The sequence below is a fragment of the Nerophis lumbriciformis genome, linkage group LG01, assembly GCF_033978685.3.
Source record: "Nerophis lumbriciformis linkage group LG01, RoL_Nlum_v2.1, whole genome shotgun sequence".
Taxonomy (NCBI): domain Eukaryota; kingdom Metazoa; phylum Chordata; class Actinopteri; order Syngnathiformes; family Syngnathidae; genus Nerophis; species Nerophis lumbriciformis.
The window spans coordinates 30,091,222-30,116,068 of NC_084548.2; the positions used below are offsets into that span (position 1 = coordinate 30,091,222).

At 38.1% G+C, this 24,847-nt stretch overlaps 1 protein-coding gene across 1 annotated transcript in view; it reads right to left on the reverse strand.

Annotated features, from left to right (window-relative positions):
- Nucleotides 1–778: 778 nt before the first annotated feature.
- LOC133618606 (adenylate cyclase type 6-like) overlaps nt 779–24,847 on the reverse strand; it is a 166,032-nt gene continuing 141,963 nt past the window's right edge. The window contains exons 15-24 of the mRNA XM_061979127.2: nt 22,878–23,082; nt 22,638–22,796; nt 14,636–14,811; nt 13,567–13,593; nt 13,443–13,472; nt 13,236–13,368; nt 11,993–12,256; nt 11,716–11,920; nt 11,517–11,641; nt 779–3,404 (exon numbers count right to left, since the gene is read on the reverse strand). Coding sequence (XP_061835111.1) covers nt 3,276–3,404; nt 11,517–11,641; nt 11,716–11,920; nt 11,993–12,256; nt 13,236–13,368; nt 13,443–13,472; nt 13,567–13,593; nt 14,636–14,811; nt 22,638–22,796; nt 22,878–23,082 — 1,453 coding nt within the window. The 3' untranslated portion in view covers nt 779–3,275. The remainder of the gene's footprint in view (nt 3,405–11,516; nt 11,642–11,715; nt 11,921–11,992; nt 12,257–13,235; nt 13,369–13,442; nt 13,473–13,566; nt 13,594–14,635; nt 14,812–22,637; nt 22,797–22,877; nt 23,083–24,847) is intronic.

A 24,847-nucleotide genomic window follows, 5' to 3' on the forward strand; every position in this document is an offset into this window, starting at 1 on the left:
ACCTGTTAGCTTCCACGCTAGGCTCATTTTTACATATATATATATATATATATATATACATACATATAAAAGCTGTAGTATGCTTACGCTTCATCTAGTGGTACGCCAAATAATCACTTGATTAAAGTACAGTGTTTTATTGTCCTATATTCAAACACAGGGTTACTGTTCAGACTGTTACAGTGGTCAAAAATATGAAATATACTTGTTAAATAAAACATCCGCCTTGTTTTAATGAATACTAAGGCCTACTATGCTACTGTATTTTAATGTTGGTCATTATGGTGATACTTGGAAAGTGTTTTCGGAGGTGGTGGTGAAAAGTTTGAGAACCACTGTTCTAGTCCAAATCCTGCTGCCAAAGCCCCAACTATTTATCCTGCAACAAGAGAAGGGTGTGCACAGGCAAGGATGGTTTCGCCCTATTCTAGTGAAAAAGGGAAAAGTCTTTATGACGGAACCATCTTCGCCTGTGCATGCACACGTCCTTTTGGAGGATAAATATTTGGGACTTTGGCACCAGCATCTAGACTAGGTCTGACCAATCTAGGTCTATGAGCATGAACTGATGAAGACTACTTGGATGATTGAGAAGCTAAACGTCTTCTCAGACAAACTGAACAGTCCAGTTCAGTTGACAGTGCGATCGAATGCTCTAAAAATACAAGAACCAGATGAGTGAGAACATCCACAGACACGTTTAACACAAGATAAATGGAAAAATAAACCGAGTTAATATGTAAATTTTTGCAGCAGAAATAGAACACAGACAAGGATATTAGTCAGCCATTAATCTTTTTTTTAATTTTCGTTCTTCAAGGGGAAATTATATTTTTCTTTTTGTCATAGTCCTCAGCGCTTCTTCTCCTTTTTGCACTCGGAGCAAATACAAATGAAACAAAAACAAGTACTGAAGGATTCATCAGGCCTGAGCAAAAATACTGTTTCAGTAGTGTGGAGGCAACCTTCCTCTCCTGCTTCCCCAAAACATCCCAAGAGTTAACAATGAACACAAGTCCATGGGCAGCCAATGGAAATAGAATACATATAATGCACATTTTATAAAGGTGTCCATTCTATAAAGGAATCCCTCTTCATCGGTCACAGTTCATGTGATCTCCATTATATTGCTGTCCTCTGGTGCTTCTGCCACACCTGAGAGCAAACGTCAACACGAAGCAAGGACCAGTGAGCTGGCTTTGGTACGAACGTGATCAAGTGTTTGCCGCCGTCCAGTGTGGCAAAAGAGTCGAGTCGGTGCTTTTGTTTATGGCAAAAAATGTGGACGAGATGAAATTGTTGACAAGCCCTTATTCCTTTCTTTCCTTCAGCTTAGTCCAGAGAGGGCCGACAGGCACAGTTCCTGTATTATGTTGATATTTACTTAAGGCAACCAAACTCAGTCATCAGCGCAAATCTTTTGGAAAAAAATAAAACAACAACTGATGAAATGATTGTGAAAACAATCTGTGCCCCTTTCTCCTACCCTAGCTCTCAGCCACTCACCACATAGTGGTTTAATACCAGGAAACATGACATTGCCGAAAAGCCTGACTGAGATTTACAATACTGCAGGAGTGTCATAACTTAAAAAAGCACAGTGAATCCTTCAAATGTATGTTTATTCCTATGCTTATGAGAGCTTTCACCTTCTGGCAGCTAAGTTATTTCTTGCTGTGCACGATCGCAACAATATTATATTGTACAATAAGGACTGGACAGCAGACTTCATTAGCTGTGGTCCATCTGTCAGTACCAGTGAGCCTTCGCTTTACGAGAAAAGCGTGCTGGTCTTTGATCCTTTTGCACTGGAACGGAATCATCATAATAAGCATTATAATTAATCATAATAATAATAATAATAATACCAACATTAAGAATATACAAATGATGGATGCAGAAGTGGTAGAAAATACCCTTACGTTAAAAGAAAAAAAAAAGAATACCACAATCAGACATGCTTCAAAGCGATTATGCTTAGCAAGAAAGCAGTTTGGCTGAAGAATTAAAACCTCACAGTGAAAATAGTTATGCCCCTTCAGGATTACAAAGCACAGTATTCAGTCAAAACAAATATATATATATGTGTATATATATATATATATATATATATATATATATATATATATATATATATATATATATATATATATTTGATATTTCATCTCTTCATCTCGTTCTTCTTCATAGAAGAATTAGGCTTTGTGGTACCACTGCGCTGAAATCCAAAATCCCCTCTTCCCCAAACTTTCAAACTAAGTTCCTTCTGTTTGCACCAAAAATACTTCTCTGAAAAAGGAGAGCAGTTGACATACTGTTACGGCTTAAACCAGCAAAGAATCAACCAATGTGTTGTCTTGAGCCCGACTGGAGCTACGTGTACTCCTCAGTGAACACAAATACAAAGCTAGATTTCAAATATAGCCTTCATCAGAACATCCGTAGTCGTCTTTAGTCATCTAAAAGTTGAGGGCACTATCATAATTTAAAGTTAATGCTGCCACAGTGACAGACAAAAATAAATATATATATATTTTTTTTTTACATATCTTATGAAAACAATGAAGCAGTCTTTACTGCCAGCAGCTAGGCAAAAAGACAGACGCTTTAGGCCTTAAAAACAGGCGGCAATCATTGCTGAGAACATATCAAACATGTCTTGCCTTGCTTTTAGTATTTAGTCTTTGGTCAATATAGTCCTCATTGTATATATATATATATATATATATATATATATATATATATATATATATATATATATATATATATATATATATATTCATGACACATGTGTAACACACTGGATATTTGTGCACATACTTAATGTTGTCACACTTAAAGTATCTTTTGCACATCCAAATAAATGATCTGGAAAGAAAATACCAGTACCTGTTCTCAATTCATGTAAAACAAAAACTAAGAATACCAAAGGAAAAGAAGGTAGCCTTATGTACAGCGTTACATCTTCTTTTGACACAGGCTAAAAGGCGTTGATTTAAATAAACAGACTTTGCATCTTTCAAGAAGCCTGAGAGGGAGGCTAAACGTGAGAAAAACACCCGTCCTTTTCACTTGCACCAAAATGGCTGTCAAATGAGAACATTTTCCTCACTTCAGGAACATAGCTCCATTGAAAATCTTAAAACTTTCCCCTCACTTCCTTGCTTGGGATTGCTTGGCGTTTATAGTTTTTTTTTTTTTTTTGCCATTTGCTCACCCCGTGAGTCTTCACTCAGTGGATGTCCATGCAGGGGCACCTGCTCTTGCCATGGCTGCTAACTGTTAGGCGGTCCGTCATTCAGGAAGTAGGTTGTCATTTCGCCTTTACCTTTGACCTTAACAACCCCGCGACACTCCAACACGTACCCTTTGTTTGCCAGCACCTGATGGAGGTCTGTCGTCACCTGAGGGAAAGCAATGATATAAACTCACTTACAAATTGACCATGAACAATAACAAAACCGACACAAGGGTGCTATTAGATTCTGTAGAGCAATATAGAAGTAGCCAGACCTGCACAAAGGCTGGCCACCAGATTTTAATGCCTTTTAAATAAAGATGGCGACAAGTGCATGCACTTAAGACCTAAATAAATGCAAATTGTTATTGCACTTTAAAAAAAAAATCCTTATGAAAACAAACAGTTCTTGTCCGACTAGTAGTTTAAAAGGAATACGTACTAATGTCATACTAAAGTCAATATGTTTTTCTGAATTATATTCTTATACCTGCTCAAACCCATCAAGACAAAGTTACAATCTATGGGCCGCCGGGCTTTCTGCTCGACCGCTCCCGAACTTTGGAACGCTCTTCCCGACCATCTTAGAGCACCACAGTCGGTCGACCATTTTAAGAGGGAATAAAAACCCACCTTTTTAGCACAGCTTTTACCTCATTTCTCTGCCTTCTTGTTTTTAAATGCACTGCTCCAAAAGACATGCACCTGGGGATAGGTTGATTGGCAACACTAAATTGGCCCTAGTGTGTGAATGTGAGTGTGAATGTTGTCTGTCTATCTGTGCTGGCCCTGCGATGAGGTGGCGACTTGTCCAGGGTGTACCCCGCCTTCCGCCCGATTGTAGCTGAGATAGGCTCCAGCGCCCCACGCGACCCCAAAGGGAATAAGCGGTAGAAAATGGATGGATGGATGCTTGCTTATCGGTTTTTTATCCAGTGCTTTCATGCTTTTTATTTCTATTTTTATCCATGTTTCTGTGTCATGATTTCACTTCCATTTAAATTTTTTATTATATATTCTTACTTTCTATTTTTGTTTTTATACTTTGTAGCACTTTGAGATTTTAACAAATGTAAAGTGCGTTACAAATGCAATTCATTATTATGATTATTATTATTTAAAGAAAAATTTGGAACCTGGGGGATGTCAAGTTTTCTCCATATGGCATTGTAAGGCGTGAGGTTTGCACTTAGGGCCCTATTCCCCTGTTTTGTTTACACGCTTGAAATCAGTCGTATTCTGTTATCCAGCCTGTGGACATAACCACCATGCATAAGTGAGGTAAAGGTGCTTAAATCGGTGGTTCTCAAACCTTTACCAAGTAGTGAAGTAAATTATATTTATATAGCGCTTTTTCTCTACAGACTCAAAGCGCTTTACATAGTGAAACCCATTATCTAAAGCAGGGGTGTCAAACTCAAATACAGAGTGGGCCAAAATTTAAAACTGAACAAACTACAATTTAAATAAAAATTGAATGCCTCTTTTCTATTTGCAGCCTTAAATAAATAAATGATAAATGGGTTGTACTTGTATAGCGCTTTTCTACCTTCAAGGTACTCAAAGCGCTTTGACACTACTTCCACATTTACCCATTCACACACACATTCACACACTGATGGAGGGAGCTGCCATGCAAGGCGCTAACCAGCACCCATCAGGAGCAAGTGTGAAGTGTCTTGCTCAGGACACAACGGACATGACAAGGTTGGTACTAGGTGGGGATTGAACCAGGGACCCTCGGGTCGCGCACGGCCACTCTTCCACTGCGCCACGCCGTCCCTTCTGAGGTAAATATCAACATTAACTTTTTCCACAGGTTAATACATTTGAAAATAAAATAATGAATAAACCAACCATTCAGGACTTTAAACTGCTCAGTTTGCAACACACTGATCTAATCTGATGTGCCCAAGCCAGATACCTGCCATCTTTTCTTGGATGCTACAAAATACACCCCCGCTACCACCAAACCCCCCTCCCCCCACACACACCTTGTAGCGTCCCGGAAGAGTTAGTGCTGCAAAGGGTTCTGGGTATTTGTTCTGTTGTGTTTATGTTGTGTTACGGTGCGGATGTTCTCCCGAAATGTGTTTGTCATTCTTGTTTGGTGTGGATTCACAGTGTGGTGTATATTTCTAACAGTGTTAAAGTTTTTTATACCGGCACCCTCAGTGTAACCTGTATCGCTGTTGATGAAGTATGCGTTGCATTCAATCGTGTGTGCGTGTAGAAGCCGCTTATATCTTGTGACTGGGCCAGCACTTCGTTGGACTGGCTGAAAAGCAGACCTGATGATTTTCGGGAGTGGAGCTGAAGCTTGGAAGACTCCCGGGAGGGTTGGCAAGTATTAGAATTAGCGGTGAATGCGGTGTTACCGCGGCATCGCCGCAATACATGTTCGGCGAGCCAGCTTTAGTGTTAATTTGATATCGCCTCAAGGGCCAAGTGAAATTATACGGCGGGCCAGATATTGACACCCATGATCTAAATCTTTAAGCTACATTTAAACCAGAGTGGGTGGCACTGGAAGCAGGTGGGTAAAGTGCCTTGCCCAAGAACACAACGGCAGTGACTAGGATGGCGGAAGCTGGAATCGAACCTGGAATCTGCAAGGAGCTGGCAGGTTCGCTCTACCAACTGAGCCACGCCGCCCCAGGTACCACCTCAGAAAACATTTGGCTCTCCAAGTCCCATCATAATGACTAACATTAAAATACAGTAGCAAAGCGGGCCTATGTATTCATTAAAAAACACGTAGAGGTTTTATTTAACAAGTATATTTAATATTTGTGGCCACTGTAACATTGCACACAGTTTGTTTATTTAACTGATTCTTCGGCGTACCACTAGATGGAGCCCACGTATTATTAGTGGCACGTATCAGTTTGAGAATCCCTGGCTTAATTATGTTATAAAACAGGGGTCGGGAACCTTTTTGGCTGAGAGAGCCATGGAAGCCAAATATTTTAAAATGTATTTCCGTGAGAGCCATATAATATGTTTTAACACTGAATACAACTAAATGCGTGCATTTTTAAGTAAGACCAACATTTTTAGAGTATAATAAGTCTCTTATTCTTTTTATTAACATTGTTATTCTGAAGCTAACCAATAATAAATAAAATACTTCTTACCATTAATGCGACTTCTTGAACAGGTGCGGTAGAAAACAGATGGATGGATTAAAATGCATGAGAATGTTTTATATTTTGAACGTTATTTTTAACACTGTGATTACCAGCGGAATTATTCATTACTTATTGTGTTAAGCAATGTCAGCTAAGATTTAGCTGAGCCAGATGCAGTCATCAAAAGAGCCACAGGTTCCCTACCCCTCAGGGGAGCCGAAAAGGGGGGGTAAAGGAGACGGATTCTAGGGGCCCATGATGGAGGGGGGCCCAGAGAGGCCCCTAATGATGATGAAATTATAATACAGAAAAAATAATTACACTGTGTTGGGGGCCCTGTAAAGATTATTTTCATGGGGCCCAAAATCCCTAGCGGCGCTCCTGCTACCCCTGTTATAAAGGAAGGTGGGGTCATTTGCCGTGATGCCTTTTTTGAGTTGTATGAACATTGTGGAACATGGAGTTTTATTAACACTTGCGAATGTCATTCACATTTATGAACAAGATAACACTTTAAAGTACCAGTAGAGTGGAAAAACAAGTTCCCTCTATTTTGGAGCTATTATCATATACATCTGATGTTTGACATAGAAATACTTCCAAAGTTTGCAAGTAAATAGATATAATCAAAGTAGTATCAATCTCGCTGAGATTCCCGAGCCATTTTGAGAGATAATGAACTAGCCAGACTTGTCATCGCGTGAAGTAAAGGTAAGAACCACAGATCCCTTCATCATCAACAACAATGCAAATCATGCAGACTTTGTGAGAGCCAACAATGATTACTTTGGGAAAAAATATAATCCATAAACTTAAATTGTTGCTTCTATTTCTATTGGTATTTGTACTGCTCCATTTGTAGTGTAATAATGCTCATTGTCATTTCTGTATTATTGTTTATTTCACTTGTTATCGCTTCTTTGCTATCACTTTTACCATCATATTTGTACATGACATTTTTGCTGATGTTGCTCTATTGTTGTTGTTGTGTTTGCTGTTGTTGTCTTATCCCCCTCTTGTACTCACAATTTCCCCCTCTGTCTTCCTTTTTTTCTCTTTCTATCCCCTCCTGCTCCGGCCCGGCTGCACCAAATGATAATATAAATACATTTAATAAAGTCAAATACAAATAAGGCAACAAGAGAAGTATCCTACACTTCTCTTTTGTAAAGTAAATCTGAACAGCCAATATGGGCATCTACATCAACTATATGATTTGCCTGAGAAGCTGGACAGGACAAAAAAAAATAATAATAATTTAATTTTTTTTAAATAAATAAATAAATAAAATAAATAAATTGTTGCTCCTGAATATAAGGAGGATGAGCTACAAGTTTTAGGAGTTCTGCTAAACAGATCTAGCTTTAATGAAAGACTAAGCATCATGTAGCAGCATTGCTAAAGAAGAAATACTAACTACAAACATAATAAAACCATTGTATACTGTATGTACAATGTCTGCTCTCACTGCAATGACGACTGATAGGATGTTTATATCTTCTCTTTTAGATGAAGAATTCATTATGATGCGCACAAAGGGTTAACAAGGAAAAGTCTCCCTGCAGACACCATCTTGGGTTGTGTGTGTTTGTCCTCATCTTCGGGTATAAACTGAATGTCACAGATGAACAACTTCTAGATTCATGGCTAAATCATCCTAATATCCAGATGAGAAGCATGGTTTATAAACTAGAATAACTTTGACGAGTCGAGACGCGACGATGTGTGAGCAGCAGGACATCAAGGCCAGCTCACAGTAAAGCAGCAGAGGGCTACTAAGGTGTGTGTTATCAAACTGCTGGCCATCATGGAAAATCCTGCCCACCCACTCCACCTGACAATTAAGGGACAGCGGAGTTCATACTCCAACAGGCTCCTTCAACTTCCTTCCCGCACAGTGCGATTCAAGAACTCCTTCATTCCGCACTCCATCCAGCTGTATAATCACTCGCCATACAGCAATAGATGATATCTGTCTATTACCTGACACCTGACATGTTAGCTACTTCTCTTTGTTTTTAATGTCTATTTTCTGCTGGATCTACTCTCTATTTTATGCTGCTGCTTTCACATATACTGTAATATTGTACATGGTAATTGTTATATATTGTATATATGTTATAGACATAATATATCTGTATATATAATATACTGTACACATATTATGTATATATTCGTATATATGTTATATTCTATATCACTATATTTAGTCTATTTATACCTGCATTGTCCTTTCCATCCTTACACTTTCTATCATTGTAACTGAGCTACTGTGTTGAACAATTTCCCTTGTGGCTCATTAAAGTTTGTATAAGTCTAAGTCTAAGTCTAATCCAACACTACAAAATAGTGCGTCCGCGTTAGCGCTTTTAATAACAAAATTGCTAATATTTGGTTAATATTCAGGTAACGATACATATATAGAGTATTGTTGGTGGGTTTTGGATGGTTATTTAGAGGGTTTTGTGGGCAAAATAGAGAGCTTCCATTGACTACATTGTTAGCGGAATATTTATGTACTTATTTATTTACCACTTTGCATAAAAAAAATAAAAACATGAGTTCATGTCTTGGGATTGTGAATGATAGACAGCACATCTCTCTCTAATTTTTGCGTATTTCCAGTATGACTGATCTTATACTATGGTAAGAGTAAGTGTTACTCCAGTGACGTCAATATAGGGAAATTACCAAAGATGTTTGGAGCGGAATATTCAAAATGGCATTTTGTGATGTTTAGACAGTATTTTCACATACTTTGCGGATTGTAAATACAATTTGATATGTTTTAATGGATACAATGAGACACAACTAAGCATATAAAGTCAATTTGTTTTTCCACTCTACTGGTACTTTACATTTGAAAAGGCTGTATCAATCCAGGCAGTGCTTGTCATGTGAAGGTACGTGTTTCGCCATGGTGATGTAGTGTGTATGCACGTGCAACAGCTTCTTCTTCCTGGCTGGATGTGAATAATAATTTGTAGATTAAACTTTATTGACTTTTTATTCAAATCAATTTGATGTTTGGAGTTCTGTTTAGTACAAATGTTTTTGAGGATGTGACGCGTCAGAAGAACTTGACAGCTGTTTGTGTGAGTGTGTTTTTGATTGTTTGTGTGTGTGCGGTGATAGTTTGATATTAACTGTCAAAAAAATCAATGGAATGAATTGATAGATTCTACATTATACATGTATTTTCTATTATTACTATAGTCTCATAGTTCAATGACCACAGTTCAGATGCATTTAACATCTGGTAGTACCAGGATGTTCAAACATGGCCGATATACGAGCGGTCCCTTCCGCTATGGTCGCACTCACAAGACAATGATGTACATTTGGGTTTTTGATGGTTAATTCAGTGGCATCATGTTCCATTTAACCTCATTTCAAGGGCTGTTTCCAAGTGTCTCTATCGAAGCGATAAGAATAGATTTGATGGTTTTCTGTAAGTTTTTTTTTAAATTATTGTATTATGTGTGGTGTTCACTGCATCCATACATTAAGTGCAATATAATATTTCACCTTTCAGGGGTGCTGAGCTTACTCCAGTCTCAGAGGCGCTTAAGAGGAAAAGTACTTAAGTTAATACGGGAGAATACTACGAATGGCAGATTTGACAGGGAACGCCCACATTTAAAGGTCGCTCCATTAAAAAGTGCACATCTTGTATGAAGGCGTGCAGTGACAGACTTAAGTCGAGTGGGTGCAGCAGGTGCGCACCTTTTTTCACCACTGTGCACATGGCAGATTAGGGCCCTTAAAGATTAGTAAGGGAGTACTCAAACTACCAGTATCACTTTGTCGCTATCCTGTTCCAAAGGAAGCGCACATCCACAATTATCCTATCTCTGCCTGCTTTCAATAGTAGTTTTGGACATTTGGGGATTGGGTTTGGAGACCTTGACTAGTTAACAAAAAATTCATGTTAGTGTTTCGGATGCCTAAGTAGCCGCGAAGGTCATGTTTCTGCCTAAAAAGTAAGCACGGGTGCCCTTGCGCAGGTCATTTCACATTTCTTGTCAATACTGTTCATTTACATTAACATGACAGATTCAAAATGTAATTCCTGCAAAAGCCTAAGGTCATGTTCTTACATATTTTCAGACCATAAAGTGCAACGGATCATAAGGCGCACTATTGATAAATGGGTCTATTCGGGTCTATTTTCAAACATAAGGCGCATTAAAGGGGTCATAGTATGATTTTTTTCCCCACTTTAAAACACTTCCTTGAGGCTACATGACACGTAATTGTGGTTCTTTGGTCAACATTTTGCATACATTATGTTTTATAGACCGTCTTCAAGCCGCTTTCTAAATTGTCTCTTCAGGATGCATCCTTTTGTGGGCGTTTTTAAGTATCTACCCTTCGACAGCGTCATCTCCCCGTCATCTTTGTTGTACGGATAGTTTAAAGCACTTCCGTAGCAAGACTACTGACAGATTAAGTTCAAACTATACACTACTTTGTATTAGAAATGAGGATGAATGCCCCACAACAAGAGGATAGAAAAAGAAAAAAGAAAGAGCTTAATGATTACGGTGGACTTGCGCAAATTATCAGGACTTATGCAGATCCCAAGTACACAACAGGTGCCTATACAGTCGGTAAGAAAAGTTGATTTTGCATAATAGGACAAATTCAAAACGCCACATAATATGTCTCCTTATCGGTGCCATTTTGGGGTCATTATAAACACACCACAATAATAACCGTATGTTGACGCACAGTACATCTGACTACGGTAGCCGTAATGCTCCGACAATCCATCAAGCAGTGCAGCTTCATAGCTTACCAAAGTCGTACTAAAATATGTAGACATATTTTTGAGTGTGTAATCTTCTATATTCTCAAAGAAACAACGTTTTGGTCTTGCTTGCTAGCATCATTTTATTGAACAACAGGCATCAAACTGCAGTCCACACATATCTCTTATGTGTGACTGCCATCTACTGGTCACACTTATAATTACAACATGTACTAAATAAAATTGTTTCATGGTCAGTAAGCACAACCACAATTAATACACACATAAGGCGCACCAGGTTATAAGGCACACTGTCGATTTGTGAGAAAATAGATTTTAGGTGCGCTTTGTTGTTCGAAAAATATGGTATTCTTATTGTTATGCTTCAACCTACCTGTATGCAATCTGGTACACCTGTGCTGTCCATACGACTGGCCACATTAACTGTGTTTCCCCAAATGTCATACTGAGGCTTCCGTGCCCCAATGACCCCTGCGACCACTGGTCCAATGTTCAGGCCTAAACATTGAAGACAAAAAGGTTTTATCATTATACGTTTATTGCTAGTAATAAAAATAATGTAGTCCTATTACCAATCTTCATCTGGAAATTGTTGAAGGAATGCTCATTGATGTATTTCATTTGCTCCCTAAGTCTCATGGCATAGTCAGCCAACGCAGTAATGTGGGAGCGTCCCTCCTTGTCATAGGTGGAGTCATTGAGTCCTGAGGCGGCCATGTAGGTGGAGCCAATGGTCTTGATCTTCTCCAGCTGCCTGTACTTATCCTCGCTAATGATCTGACAATAAACACAACAAAGGTGATACGTGCTCTTCTTCTGCACATCTCAGTCTTGAAACTGTTCCTATACCTCATCAAAGTCAGCGATTATCTCATTGAGCAGCCGCAGACACTCCACCCCCTCATTGTTGGCCTCCAGTTCCACATAGAACTCTGAGAAATTACTGATGGAAGCAAACATAACCGCCACACACTCGCAGGACTGGTAGTACAGCTCATCATTACGTCGCTCACGTGCCAGGAAGTGAGCGGCGACGTCTTTAGGCAGAATGTTATGGAGGAGGCGACGATTGTAGGCTTGTAGTTCCTCCATTTCCTCCTTTTCTTCAGTGGCCTGAGTGAGAGTTCTCCATTAGTTACACTTTGCTAACGTCTAATAGTTACGTTTTACTTCCCTCTAATAGTTATGTTTTACTTCCCTCTAATAGTTATGTTTTACCCAATTAGTTATGTTTCCATCATCACAGCTGCTTTAGTTCATTCCAATCTTGCCAACATGCTTTAGTCAAAATATCAAGTTAAGTCAAAAGCCTCGCCATTCAATCAGTGTAACGTTTTGGTAAAATATAAAATACTTTTTTGGAAAAATGATATTCATTTTTAAAATAACACAGCTGTTTATTTAAACAAATATTCATGGACTTGCTTCACTCCCACTTTCCACATACATTAGTATTAATATAATACAAGTTCTCCTCATTATGTAGTAACGCCCCATTTTGTAATTATCTGCGGCATTTTGTAGTAATATTCTTGAACACATTTTGTAATAAACCTTGATGCATTTTGCAATAACTTGTTTGTCTTGCGAAAGTTATTACTAAATGTGGGTGCTGCACCTTTTTTTTCAATTAAATGTAAACCATCAAATCTAATGCCTTAATTAGAAAAACTATCAGAGAATCTAATAGAACGTGTCATTGGTAAAACCAAAATCAAATAACAGAAGAAGTTAACAAATTAAAAAGATGGTTTGACAAAAACAGACTATCGTTGAATCTCAGTAAAACTAAAATAATGCTATTTGGTAGAAGAGAAAGTCAAATACAACTACAAATTGAAAGAGTAAATGAAACCAAATTTCTAGGTATAATGATTGACGATAAATTGAACTGGAAATCTCATGTAAAAAATATACAACATAAAGTAACAAAAACACATAAATAATGAATAAAGCAAAACATGCTCTAGACCAAAAATGACTTCATATCCTCTACTGCTCGCAAATGACATGTCAGGTAAGTGCAATGAGCCATTGTGGCTGTATTTCATGCTGGGGTTATAATGTCGCCCTCTAGTGGACGTATCGATACCTGTAATTTCCACAGGAAGTCCAGGCGTGCAGTCGATTCGACCTGCTGGGCGTGCAGGTACAGCGCCAGTACAAAGACTGTGAGGATCACTGGGGTCATAACCCTCAGGGACACTTTGGTCACAACAAATGGGCTGCAAAAAGGCAGACAGACTGCTTACAAAGGCTGAAAATTAAAATACACAAGGAGGAAATGTAGAAATCTTACCACTGGCTTGTAGTTTCATTGAAACTAGACCTATTTTATAAACATAATAGAAGAAAATTAATTCTTGCAATAAATTAAAATAAAATAATAGTGAATTGATCAGTATTACAATGTTAACACTTACCACTGTTTACTTGTTTCATTGAGGTCACTACAATGAAAATAGAAGCAATATTAAACAACATAAAACAAACCAATACTAAGTTATATTTTTAAAAAGTACGGGTCCAGGAAGGTATGATAGAAAATGTTAAGGTGATGCTAATAGAATCACATAGGATAAGGGATGGGTATCCAAACTGGTACTTTCATGGCACTGACGGAATCCAGCCGGCACTACCGGGCCGCGATTCACGTAAAATCCATGTTACGGTACCTGGGTTGCGCGTGACATCACACCCGGTGGCAAACTCAGCCAGCTCTACGCAATTTGACACTTGGCGATCCCTCCAGCAGCACTCAGAGCGGACTCAGCCAAACTACCTCTAGTTAATGTTGCAATTTTTAATGCCACAAAGCAATTGACTCAAAACGCTCCAACTTAAATTAAGTAAGACTATACTTTTTTTTTTTTTTTTTAAACGGATGCTAATATACACTGGGTTTGCTATTGACATGCTACTAATTAGCATTAGGCGGTTTCAAGACCTCCAAGTTTGTTAATAAAAACTACAACGACGATGCACGTTAAAATCACAAAGCTGGTGCATAAAAAGTACAATACTTATATTATTAACACTTTTTAGGGCACAGCAAAAAACTACATTCAGCAAAGACTGAATTGACTAGTCAACACACCATAAACTGTACACCACTGCCATCTAAAGTTTTTGACTCACAACTGTAATTGCACTTTAATGCTGAACTTGAAAATTAGACTCAGAAAGGTAATAATAAAACTGGCCAGCACTTATCATAATCAGCTAATTTTTAAATGTTGCAATAAATTATTCTTTTTTTTAAATCAAAAAATTATTTTTTATTAACGCACACAAAAGTACCAAACATTTGTACCGTTGAGGACTGGTATAGATTCCCAGGCAACGAGAATGAGTACTGTATCATTTCAAATGTGAACGGTACCTAAACCAGCCTAGTATCATGTCAAAAATATTTATTGTTTGATGAAAGGTAATATATTGAGGGTCAATGGTTAGAGTGTTATCCTCTACTTTTCATAGTGTCGCACTCACATGGCATTAGAGGTGACAAAGAGGTCTGCATTGTCGAATAGTGCTACTTGTGGCCACTCGACCAGCAGCAGGAAGGTGAACTGGATGAGCAGCATCAGGGCCAACTTCCCAATGCTGCTGATCTGCAGGAACACTGAGCAAGCCAGCAGCGTCAGCAGCACGCTGTAGCTGAAGTACTGCCACAAAACAGGAGAGCATCATCAACAAAAAGACCTTGCAAATGCAAATATATTAGCCAAAGTGGTTCATTGAAGACACACAATGATGGAAGTTAATTTGTTTCTTTATTACCAGAGCTTTTTTTAGAGACTGAATATATGGAACTTAATTTTTTGTCTTGGAATTTTGTGAACTATTTTTTTGTAATTTATTTGAATAAAATGTATAATCAAAATGTGTGTGTTTAAAAATTAGATTTGTTAAAAAAAAACAGTGCTTTAAAATAAAAAAAATGTAAATTCATAATTCTGATAAATTAAGACTGAAGCATATCATTTTTTTCAGAACCAGCCAAAGAGATGTCAAATTTGCAGTCCAATGATACGGGTCTTACTAAGGAAAACAGCTGTTTGTGCACACTCAGGCAAACCAGGCGGCCGCCTAGGGCGGCATTTGTTTAAGTGGGCTATGTGCACACTGAACTCCATCGATCCATCTATCCATCCATTTTCTACTGCTTGTCCTTCTCGGGGTCGCGGGCGTGACTGGAGCCTATCCCAGCTATTCGGGTGGAAGGCGGGGTACACCCTGGACAAGTCCCCACCTCATCACAGGACCAACACATTTTTAATTTAATTTTTTGTTTTATCTCCTTCATTGATGTGCATCATTGATCGATAGACAATTAAACCTCAGCAACTAAACACATTTACACACCAATGCCTGAGAAGGAGCAGGATGAAGAAAAATCTTAATAAGATAGGCAACATTCACACTCACATTCACACACTAGGGCCAATTTAGTGTTGCCAATCAACCTATCCCCAGGTACATGTCTTTGGAGGTGGGAGGAAGCCGGAGTACCTGGAAGGAACCCACGCAGTCACGGGGAGAACATGCAAACTCCACACAGAAAGACCTCGAGTCCGGGGATTATTGGGAGGCACACGCACTAACCCCTGGGTCCACCGCACTGCCCCCACACTGAACTCCATTGTAAAAATGTGTTTCTACATTTGTTGCTTGTTCTATTTTATTTTATGCTTAAATCTAGCATGTTCACATTGGTTAAGTTTGTAGTTATGTTACCTTTAATTGGGCTATTATGGTGTCATTTTTTGACAATTCTTTTGATTATGTTATAATTGTAATATTTGAATGATGCTACATGAATGTGTTGTGGCAGTCGCAGATTTCACCAATGTCACGGTTTGAGGAAACACTCGATTACTTTTCTAAACATGTCTTTAATGGCGAACTGCCAACATGAGAATGCTAAACAGGAAATGCTTAAAGTTTAATGGCTTTGTAAAAACACTGTGACAAAGTCTAGGTTCATAGTGCACCAATTTTTTCCTCAGAATTTCCAAATAACTTGAAGTGTTTTGTAACAGACTGTAGTAACAATCCTTTTTTAATTAACATATATGCTCAATGGTAATGCATCTAAATCAACATCAGACTAATTTTGGCCACAATCATTTCAAAACCGACTTGTCCAAAGTGTAACCCACCTTCCACCCGAATGCCCGTGACCCTGAGAGGGACAAGCGGTAGAAAATGAATGGATGGATGTCATTTTTAAATGATCTCAAGCCATTCTGGCCTATTCATCAGAAATAGTTGTCTTATTTTGGCTGCATTAAAATTAGTGCTAGCATTTTATTACGAATTACATCATGCTGCAAGACAAAATAATGGATATTAATAATGGATATTAGCTTGCATGCTCATACTAAAGTAGCTTTTGAGTGCTGTTATATGGACTTTTAGCAAATGATAAGTATAGTTACTATAACTCTATTACTGGAATAGGAAGTAACTGCTGAATAAGAGATTATGCTGTACATACAGTATATACTTTGATATATAATTACAGTATATCATTTTATACTGTATACTCATATTAACATGTTACAATGAACATTCAAAACAGAGTCAAAATTGAAAACGTTGGTCTCGTAATTTAACTAAGACATTATTAATGCATCTAGATAAATATTTCAAAGTTGTTCTGTGATTGTGTTTAATCTTTTTACAGGATAATGAAGCAGTAACAGCAGATTCAATGTTACAATCTGACAACTTGAAGACACATCCTCAGCTTCAACAGATACCTGTGAATCTATCAAAGCTTCCCCCATTGATCCTGCTGACTGGCCACACTGTTTGACTATTTTGCTAAGAACTGAATTACATAGCCGAGGACCCCATGAGGTAAACCTAGACTTCACATTCTCTAAAAGAGAGGATGGAAGAAGTCACATTCTCTAAAAGAGAGGATGGAAGAAGTTTCCATCAGCATGACGTCCAGAGACCTTTAGTGAATAGAGAGAAAATTATGAGAACATGGCTTGTGTTTTAACCCAATCTTACCCCCATGCCATTTGCACTACATTTGTAGGTGTTAAGTTAAGTTAATATTATATCTAAGGTAAATTATTTAAATGGCTTATATTTTTTCTTGAGATTTAAATTTTTTGTAAATTAAATAAATGAATAAATAATTACTAGACTTTTCTCTGGGGATTGGGGAGTAAACGTTTCGAGGGGTGGGGTGCAAGGTTGTTCACTCTTGCCTGGGGTGCCAAATGACCTGTGCACACTCCACAATAGTGCAGACTATCCAATCTGATGTATGTGCTGGAATCCTTTTTAGGAACCCTATAAAACATGTGGGTTTGCTGTGCATTATTGAATATAATTCCTAACCCCAAAAGGGACAAGCGGTAGAAAATGGATGGATGGATGGATGCAAGATGATATGAAAAGGATAAAAGCTGATCACACGATGATACAAAAATGAACACAATTAATAATGACTGATAAAATACTAAAATGTAATGACCACCTCAAAAAGTGGAATGGAATGTTGCAGTTTTTCACTGAATAAGACACCTAGAATGTACATAAGAAGCCTGTGGGCCGGAGTGCGACAAAAATGGATGGATGGGTGGATTTACAATATTAACTCTGAACAAGAAAACCCTAAATATTAAGAACATATGAACGCAACTTTTTACCTTCCATGGTACATCCTTGAGCAACATATTTTACAATCAAGCAATACACAACTCCAATGCAACTAACATAGCTAGGGTAAAAACACTCACATATCTGATACAATATCACTTTTGTGCGGAACTGTGTTGTAAAAATGTGATTCCGCGTCTGTCCGTGGCTGCTCTGTAAACAAATCCGGCCCACTCTGCTGTGACTTCTCTGCATGGGGCAGCTATGACGTACGTAGCCCCTATGATTACCGCAATAATCTGTATATCACTCAAAAGCGCAGATTCCAATCATTGGAATAAAGTACTTCCTACAGTTCAAGACTTAACGATAATTTAAAATACTGTACTACACTACCAGAGGTGGGTAGAGTAGCCAGAAATTGTACTCAAGTAAGAGTACTGTTACTTTAGAGATTTATTACTCAAGTAAAAGTAAGGAGTAGTCACCCAAATATTTACTTGAGTAAAAGTAAAAAGTATGTTGTGAAAAAACTACTCAAGTACTGAGTAACTGATGAGTAACATACACACACATATCATCTATATATATATATATATATATATATATATATATATATATATATATATATATATATATATATATATACACACACACACATATATATACACAGGTAAAAGCCAGTAAATTAGAATATTTTGAAAAACTTGATTTATTTCAGTAATTGCATTCAAAAGGTGTAACTTGTACATTATATTTATTCATTGCACACAGACTGATGCATTCAAATGTTTATTTCATTTAATTTTGATGATTTGAAGTGGCAACAAATGAAAATCCAAAATTCCGTGTGTCACAAAATTAGAATATTACTTAAGGCTAATACAAAAAAGGGATTTTTAGAAATGTTGGCCAACTGAAAAGTATGAAAATGAAAAATATGAGCATGTACAATACTCAATACTTGGTTGGAGCTCCTTTTGCCTCAATTACTGCGTTAATGCGGCGTGGCATGGAGTCGATGAGTTTCTGGCACTGCTCAGGTGTTATGAGAGCCCAGGTTGCTCTGATAGTGGCCTTCAACTCTTCTGCGTTTTTGGGTCTGGCATTCTGCATCTTCCTTTTCACAATACCCCACAGATTTTCTATGGGGCTAAGGTCAGGGGAGTTGGCGGGCCAATTTAGAACAGAAATACCATGGTCCGTAAACCAGGCACGGGTAGATTTTGCGCTGTGTGCAGGCGCCAAGTCCTGTTGGAACTTGAAATCTCCATCTCCATAGAGCAGGTCAGCAGCAGGAAGCATGAAGTGCTCTAAAACTTGCTGGTAGACGGCTGCGTTGACCCTGGATCTCAGGAAACAGAGTGGACCGACACCAGCAGATGACATGGCACCCCAAACCATCACCCAACCATGCAAATTTTGCATTTCCTTTGGAAATCGAGGTCCCAGAGTCTGGAGGAAGACAGGAGAGGCACAGGATCCACGTTGCCTGAAGTCTAGTGTAAAGTTTCCACCATCAGTGATGGTTTGGGGTGCCATGTCATCTGCTGGTGTCGGTCCACTCTGTTTCCTGAGATCCAGGGTCAACGCAGCCGTCTACCAGCAAGTTTTAGAGCACTTCATGCTTCCTGCTGCTGACCTGCTCTATGGAGATGGAGATTTCAAGTTCCAACAGGACTTGGCGCCTGCACACAGCGCAAAATCTACCCGTGCCTGGTTTACGGACCATGGTATTTCTGTTCTAAATTGGCCCGCCAACTCCCCTGACCTTAGCCCCATAGAAAATCTGTGGGGTATTGTGAAAAGGAAGATGCAGAATGCCAGACCCAAAAACGCAGAAGAGTTGAAGGCCACTATCAGAGCAACCTGGGCTCTCATAACACCTGAGCAGTGCCAGAAACTCATCGACTCCATGCCACGCCGTATTACCGCAGTAATTGAGGCAAAAGGAGCTCCAACCAAGTATTGAGTATTGTACATGCTCATATTTTTCATTTTCATACTTTTCAGTTGGCCAACATTTCTAAAAATCCCTTTTTTGTATTAGCCTTAAGTAATATTCTAATTTTGTGACACACGGAATTTTGGATTTTCATTTGTTGCCACTTCAAATCATCAAAATTAAATGAAATAAACATTTGAATGCATCAGTCTGTGTGCAATGAATAAATATAATGTACAAGTTACACCTTTTGAATGCAATTACTGAAATAAATCAAGTTTTTCAAAATATTCTAATTTACTGGCTTTTACCTGTATATATATATATATATATATATATATATACATACACACATATATACATATATACACACACATATATATATATATACACCGGTATATATATATATACACACACACATTTATATATATATATATATATACACATTTATATATATATACAGTATATAATTTATATTTATTTATTTTGCCGTTTTTGTTTACATGTTAAAGGTGTTTTAATGAATATAATAATACCTGGGATTTATATAGGGCTTTTCTAAGTACCCAAAGTCGCTTTTACATGTAGAACCCATCATTCATTCACACCTGGTGGTGGTAAGCTACTTTCATAGCCACAGCTGCCCTGGGGTAGACTGACGGAAGCGTGGCTGCAATTTGCGCCAACGGCCCCTCCGACCATCACCTATCATTCATCATTCAATTCACCGGTGTGAGTGGCACCGGGGGCAAAGGGTGAAGTGTCCCGCCCAAGGACACAACGGCAGCGATTTTTGGATGGTAAGAGGCGGGGAGCGAACCTGCAACCCTCAGGTTTCTGGCACGGTTGCTCTACCCACTACGCCATGCCGCCCCTAATATACATGCATGTTTAACACATATAGATTCCTTTCTTTCATGAAGACAAGAATATAAGTTGGTGTATTACCTGATTCTGATGACTTGCATTGATTGTAATCAGACAATAGTGCTGATAGCGTCCACGTTTTCAAATGGAGGAGAAAAAAAGTTCCTCCTTTCTGTCTAATACCACATGAAAGTGGTTGGTTTTTGGCATTTTATTTGTCCAGCTTCCATATTCGTTTTTATACACTTTACAAGAAATACATTGGCGGCAAATTCCGTAGCTTGCTAGCTTGTTTGCGCTGGCTTTCTAGCTTGTTTGCGCTGGCTTTCGGAGACTCTTGTTTTGAAAGCGCAAGCGCGATGGAGCGGCACTTTTATTGTGAAGACAGGAACTGTGCAGTCAGTCTTTAGGCTTTTGACGGGATGTACGATTGAAATAAAAAAGGGTCTTTTTTCCTTCACACTTTTGATTGATTGATTGAAACTTTTATTAGTAGATTGCACAGTACAGTACATATTCCGTACAATTGACCACTAAATGGTAACACCCCAATAAGTTTTTCAACTTGTTTAAGTCAGGTCATGTGACCGCCTGGCTCTGTTTGATTGGTCCAACGTCACCAGTGACTGCATCTGATTGGTGGAACGGAGTGAACGTCACCAGTGACTGTATTTGTTGAAACGCAGGCACTATGAAGGTCTGTCTGACAGACCAAAACAAACAAAGCGTGCATTAACAGATCGATAAAAATTAGTAGCGAGTAGCGAGCTGAATGTAGATAAAAGTAGCGGAGTAAAAGTAGCGTTTCTTCTCTATAAATATACTCAAGTAAAAGTAAAAGTATGTTGCATTAAAACTACTCTTAGAAGTACAATTTATCCCAAAAGTTACTCAAGTAGATGTAACGGAGTAAATGTAGCGCGTTACTACCCACCTCTGTACACTACCTATTGCCGAATACAGTTGTGTTGTTAAAGGTTTAAAAAAAAAATTGGGGAAACGTGGGTGGATTGAAAAGCTTAAACGGGCCAGTGTGTAGAGCTGCATAAACTGCCTCTTTGCTGCTTCACAAGACCAGTGTCACGTGACTGCAAACAAGACACATTTTTGGCTTGTTGTGAAACATCATTGATTGCTTCAGTCTTGATTCTTGAGAATTGAAGCAACACATATTTCATTGAAAGGAATCTTAAAACACTGTATCTTAAACTGAAATTTGAAACACAATTTGTATTCCTTGAAATTGTCAGTATAATTTGATGTAAAAGATTCTGTTCACGAAATTCAAACGCAAATAATTAAGTTACAGAAATTCAGTGTCAAAAAAACTAGGGATGTCCGATAATGGCTTTTTGCCGATATCCGATATTCCGATATTGCCCAACATTTAATTACCGATACCGATATCAACCGATACCGATATATACAGTCGTGGAATTAACACATTATTATGCCTAATTTGGACAATCAGGTATGGTGAAGATAAGGTCCTTTTTAGAAAAATTAATAAAATAAGATAAATAAATTAAAAAAAATTCTTGAATAAAAAAAAAAAAGTAAAACAATGTAAAAACAGTTACATAGAAAATAGTAATTAATGAAAATGAGTAAAATTAACTGTTAAAGGTTAGTACTATTAGTGAACCAGGAGCACGCACAATCATGTGTGCTTACGGACTGTATCCCTTGCAGACTGTATTGATATATATTGATATATAATGTAGGAACCAGAATATTAATAACAGAACGAAACAACCCTTTTGTGTGAATGAGTGTAAATGAGTGTAAATGTGGGAGGGAGGTTTTTTTGGGTTGGTGCACTAATTGTAAGTGTATCTTGTGTTTTTTATGTTGATTTAATAAAAAAAACCACAAAAAAAACGATACCGATAATAAAAAAACCGATACCGATAATTTCCGATATTACATTTTAAAGCATTTATCGGCCGATAATATCGGCAGGCCGATATTATCGGACATCTCTAAAAAAAAACTTTGGTAAAAAGACACAAATGAACCTCCGTAATTCGTAAACAATGGACTAGCCACTTAACTCACCTCAGGAAAGGGACAGGAGGGGCCTTGACTGGGACACATCTCTAGACCCCCTTCAACAGACACATTCAAGCTGCGGATCAAGCATGGCGTCACCAAGGCGGCGGACGTGTTGGACTTCTCCGCGACGCACTCCGGTAAACTCTTGGTGTCACAGGCAAACTACGACAACGGCAAGCATACAAATGTCATTCTGGTTGTATTTGTTCGTAAAGAGAAGGGTTACTTTTGTTTAGATCTTACCATGTTTACAAAGGCAGAGATGAAGACAAGGATAATGGTGAACACTCCGACAAGAGTGCTGTTGGTGCGAGACTGGACAATCTTCTTTGAAACGGTCTGCATTGCAGCTGGAAATAGCTTGATGCAAGAGTATATGGCACAGATGAAAAGGATGTTGGCCAGGATGATGAAGATACTGATGTAAATTCCCAGCATGACTGGAGTGCTGCAATAAAGATAGTTAGACAAACATTTAGGAGGATTATTCTGCTTTTAGTTCAAATAACACACATAATGTCCTTTACTGGAACCTGTGGAGAGGACCAGGCATCCATCAGAGGTGTAGAGTTTTTACGAGTAGAGGCCTTTGGTAAGCATTTTCGTATGATGTATACACACACACACACGCACACAAATACACACATACATACATATATATATATATTTATATTCACAACCCCCAAGGGGGTGTGCAGAGGTACTGGCAACCCTTTTGGTTTATTAATTCTTTTTAAAATATGAATAAAAATATATTTTGAAAATGTTCCACATATTTAAATGTCATTAAATACACATTAACATTGATCCAACACAATAGTGTAGGTTATAAATGGCAGTGACATGACCACCCTACTCAATGTACCTTGGAAATTAAAAAGAAAATGTGAATAAATCATTATACTGTATTATTATATATTATTGTTATCATTTTGGATAACTAGCGATTAGCGCTCAAGTTTCTCAAGTTAATTTTCTTTGAATATCTTTCTTTCTTTCATAGTTCTTTTTATTGATTTCACATTCACATTAACAACATATTCAAACCCTCTTCATCCCCTACCCCTGCTGTCACTCAAAACAAAAACAAAAAACAAAAGTAAGAGTACAAAAGTACCCGGGATAAAAAAAATAAATAGATAAAGTTCAGTACAAGGCACTTAAAACACAGTAATTGAAAACTGAAACATAATGTAGACGCAGCATGACAAGGGCATATTTAGGTACATATCTAAGGCTCTTCCTGCACTTGTGTAGAAGATTGGTCAAAAAAAGTCAAAAAAGGTCTCCACACTTTAAAAAACTTGTTTTCAGAGCCCCGTAATGTGTATCTTATTTTCTCCAGCTTCAGGTTTGCTAGTACGTCCCTTATCCAGTGGGAGACTAAGGGTGGGACAGCCTCCTTCCACTTCAACAATATCAGGCGGCGTGCAAGGAGGGTGGTGAAGGCAACTATTTTATGACCCCCGACAGGTAGTTCCATCCCTTCAGGAATGATTCCAAATACAGAAATGAAAGGGTTTGGATTTATTTGAATTGTTAAAACCGTGGAGAGTGCTTCGAAGATGGACTTCCAGTACCCCTTTAGCTTCGGACAAAGCCAAAACATGTGTATTAATGTTGCGTTATCTAGTTTACATCTATCACATAATGGGTTAATATGGGGAAATATTTTTGCTAATTTTGCTTTTGAGATGTGCACCCGGTGTATCACTTTAAATTGGACCAGTGAGTGTCGTGCGCACATTGAAGATGAGTGAACCCTTTTCTCAATTTTTGCCCAGGTTACGTCATCTATTGATGTTTGGAGGTCTTGTTCCCATGCTGTTCTGATTCTTAGCATGGAAGTGCATTCTAATCCTGAGAGTAAATTAAGTATATGTGAGATTGCCCTCTTCTTTATTGGATTTAAAGACATAATTTCATCTGTAGTTGATTTAGAGGGTTTGTTAGGGAACTGCGGAAGAACTGTTTTAACATAATCCCTTATCTGGAAATATCTAAATATATGGGAACTGGGTAGATTAAATTTCTTGGACAACTCCATAAAAGAGGCGAATATATTGTCTATAAAAAGATCATTGAAGCATTTCAAACCCCTTTGATGCCACATATTAAAAGCTGTGTCAAGTGTTGAAGGTGGAAAGCAGTGATTTGATGCTACTGGACTGAAAAGGCTCATTCCTTGCAGGTTAAAATGTTTTCGAAATTGA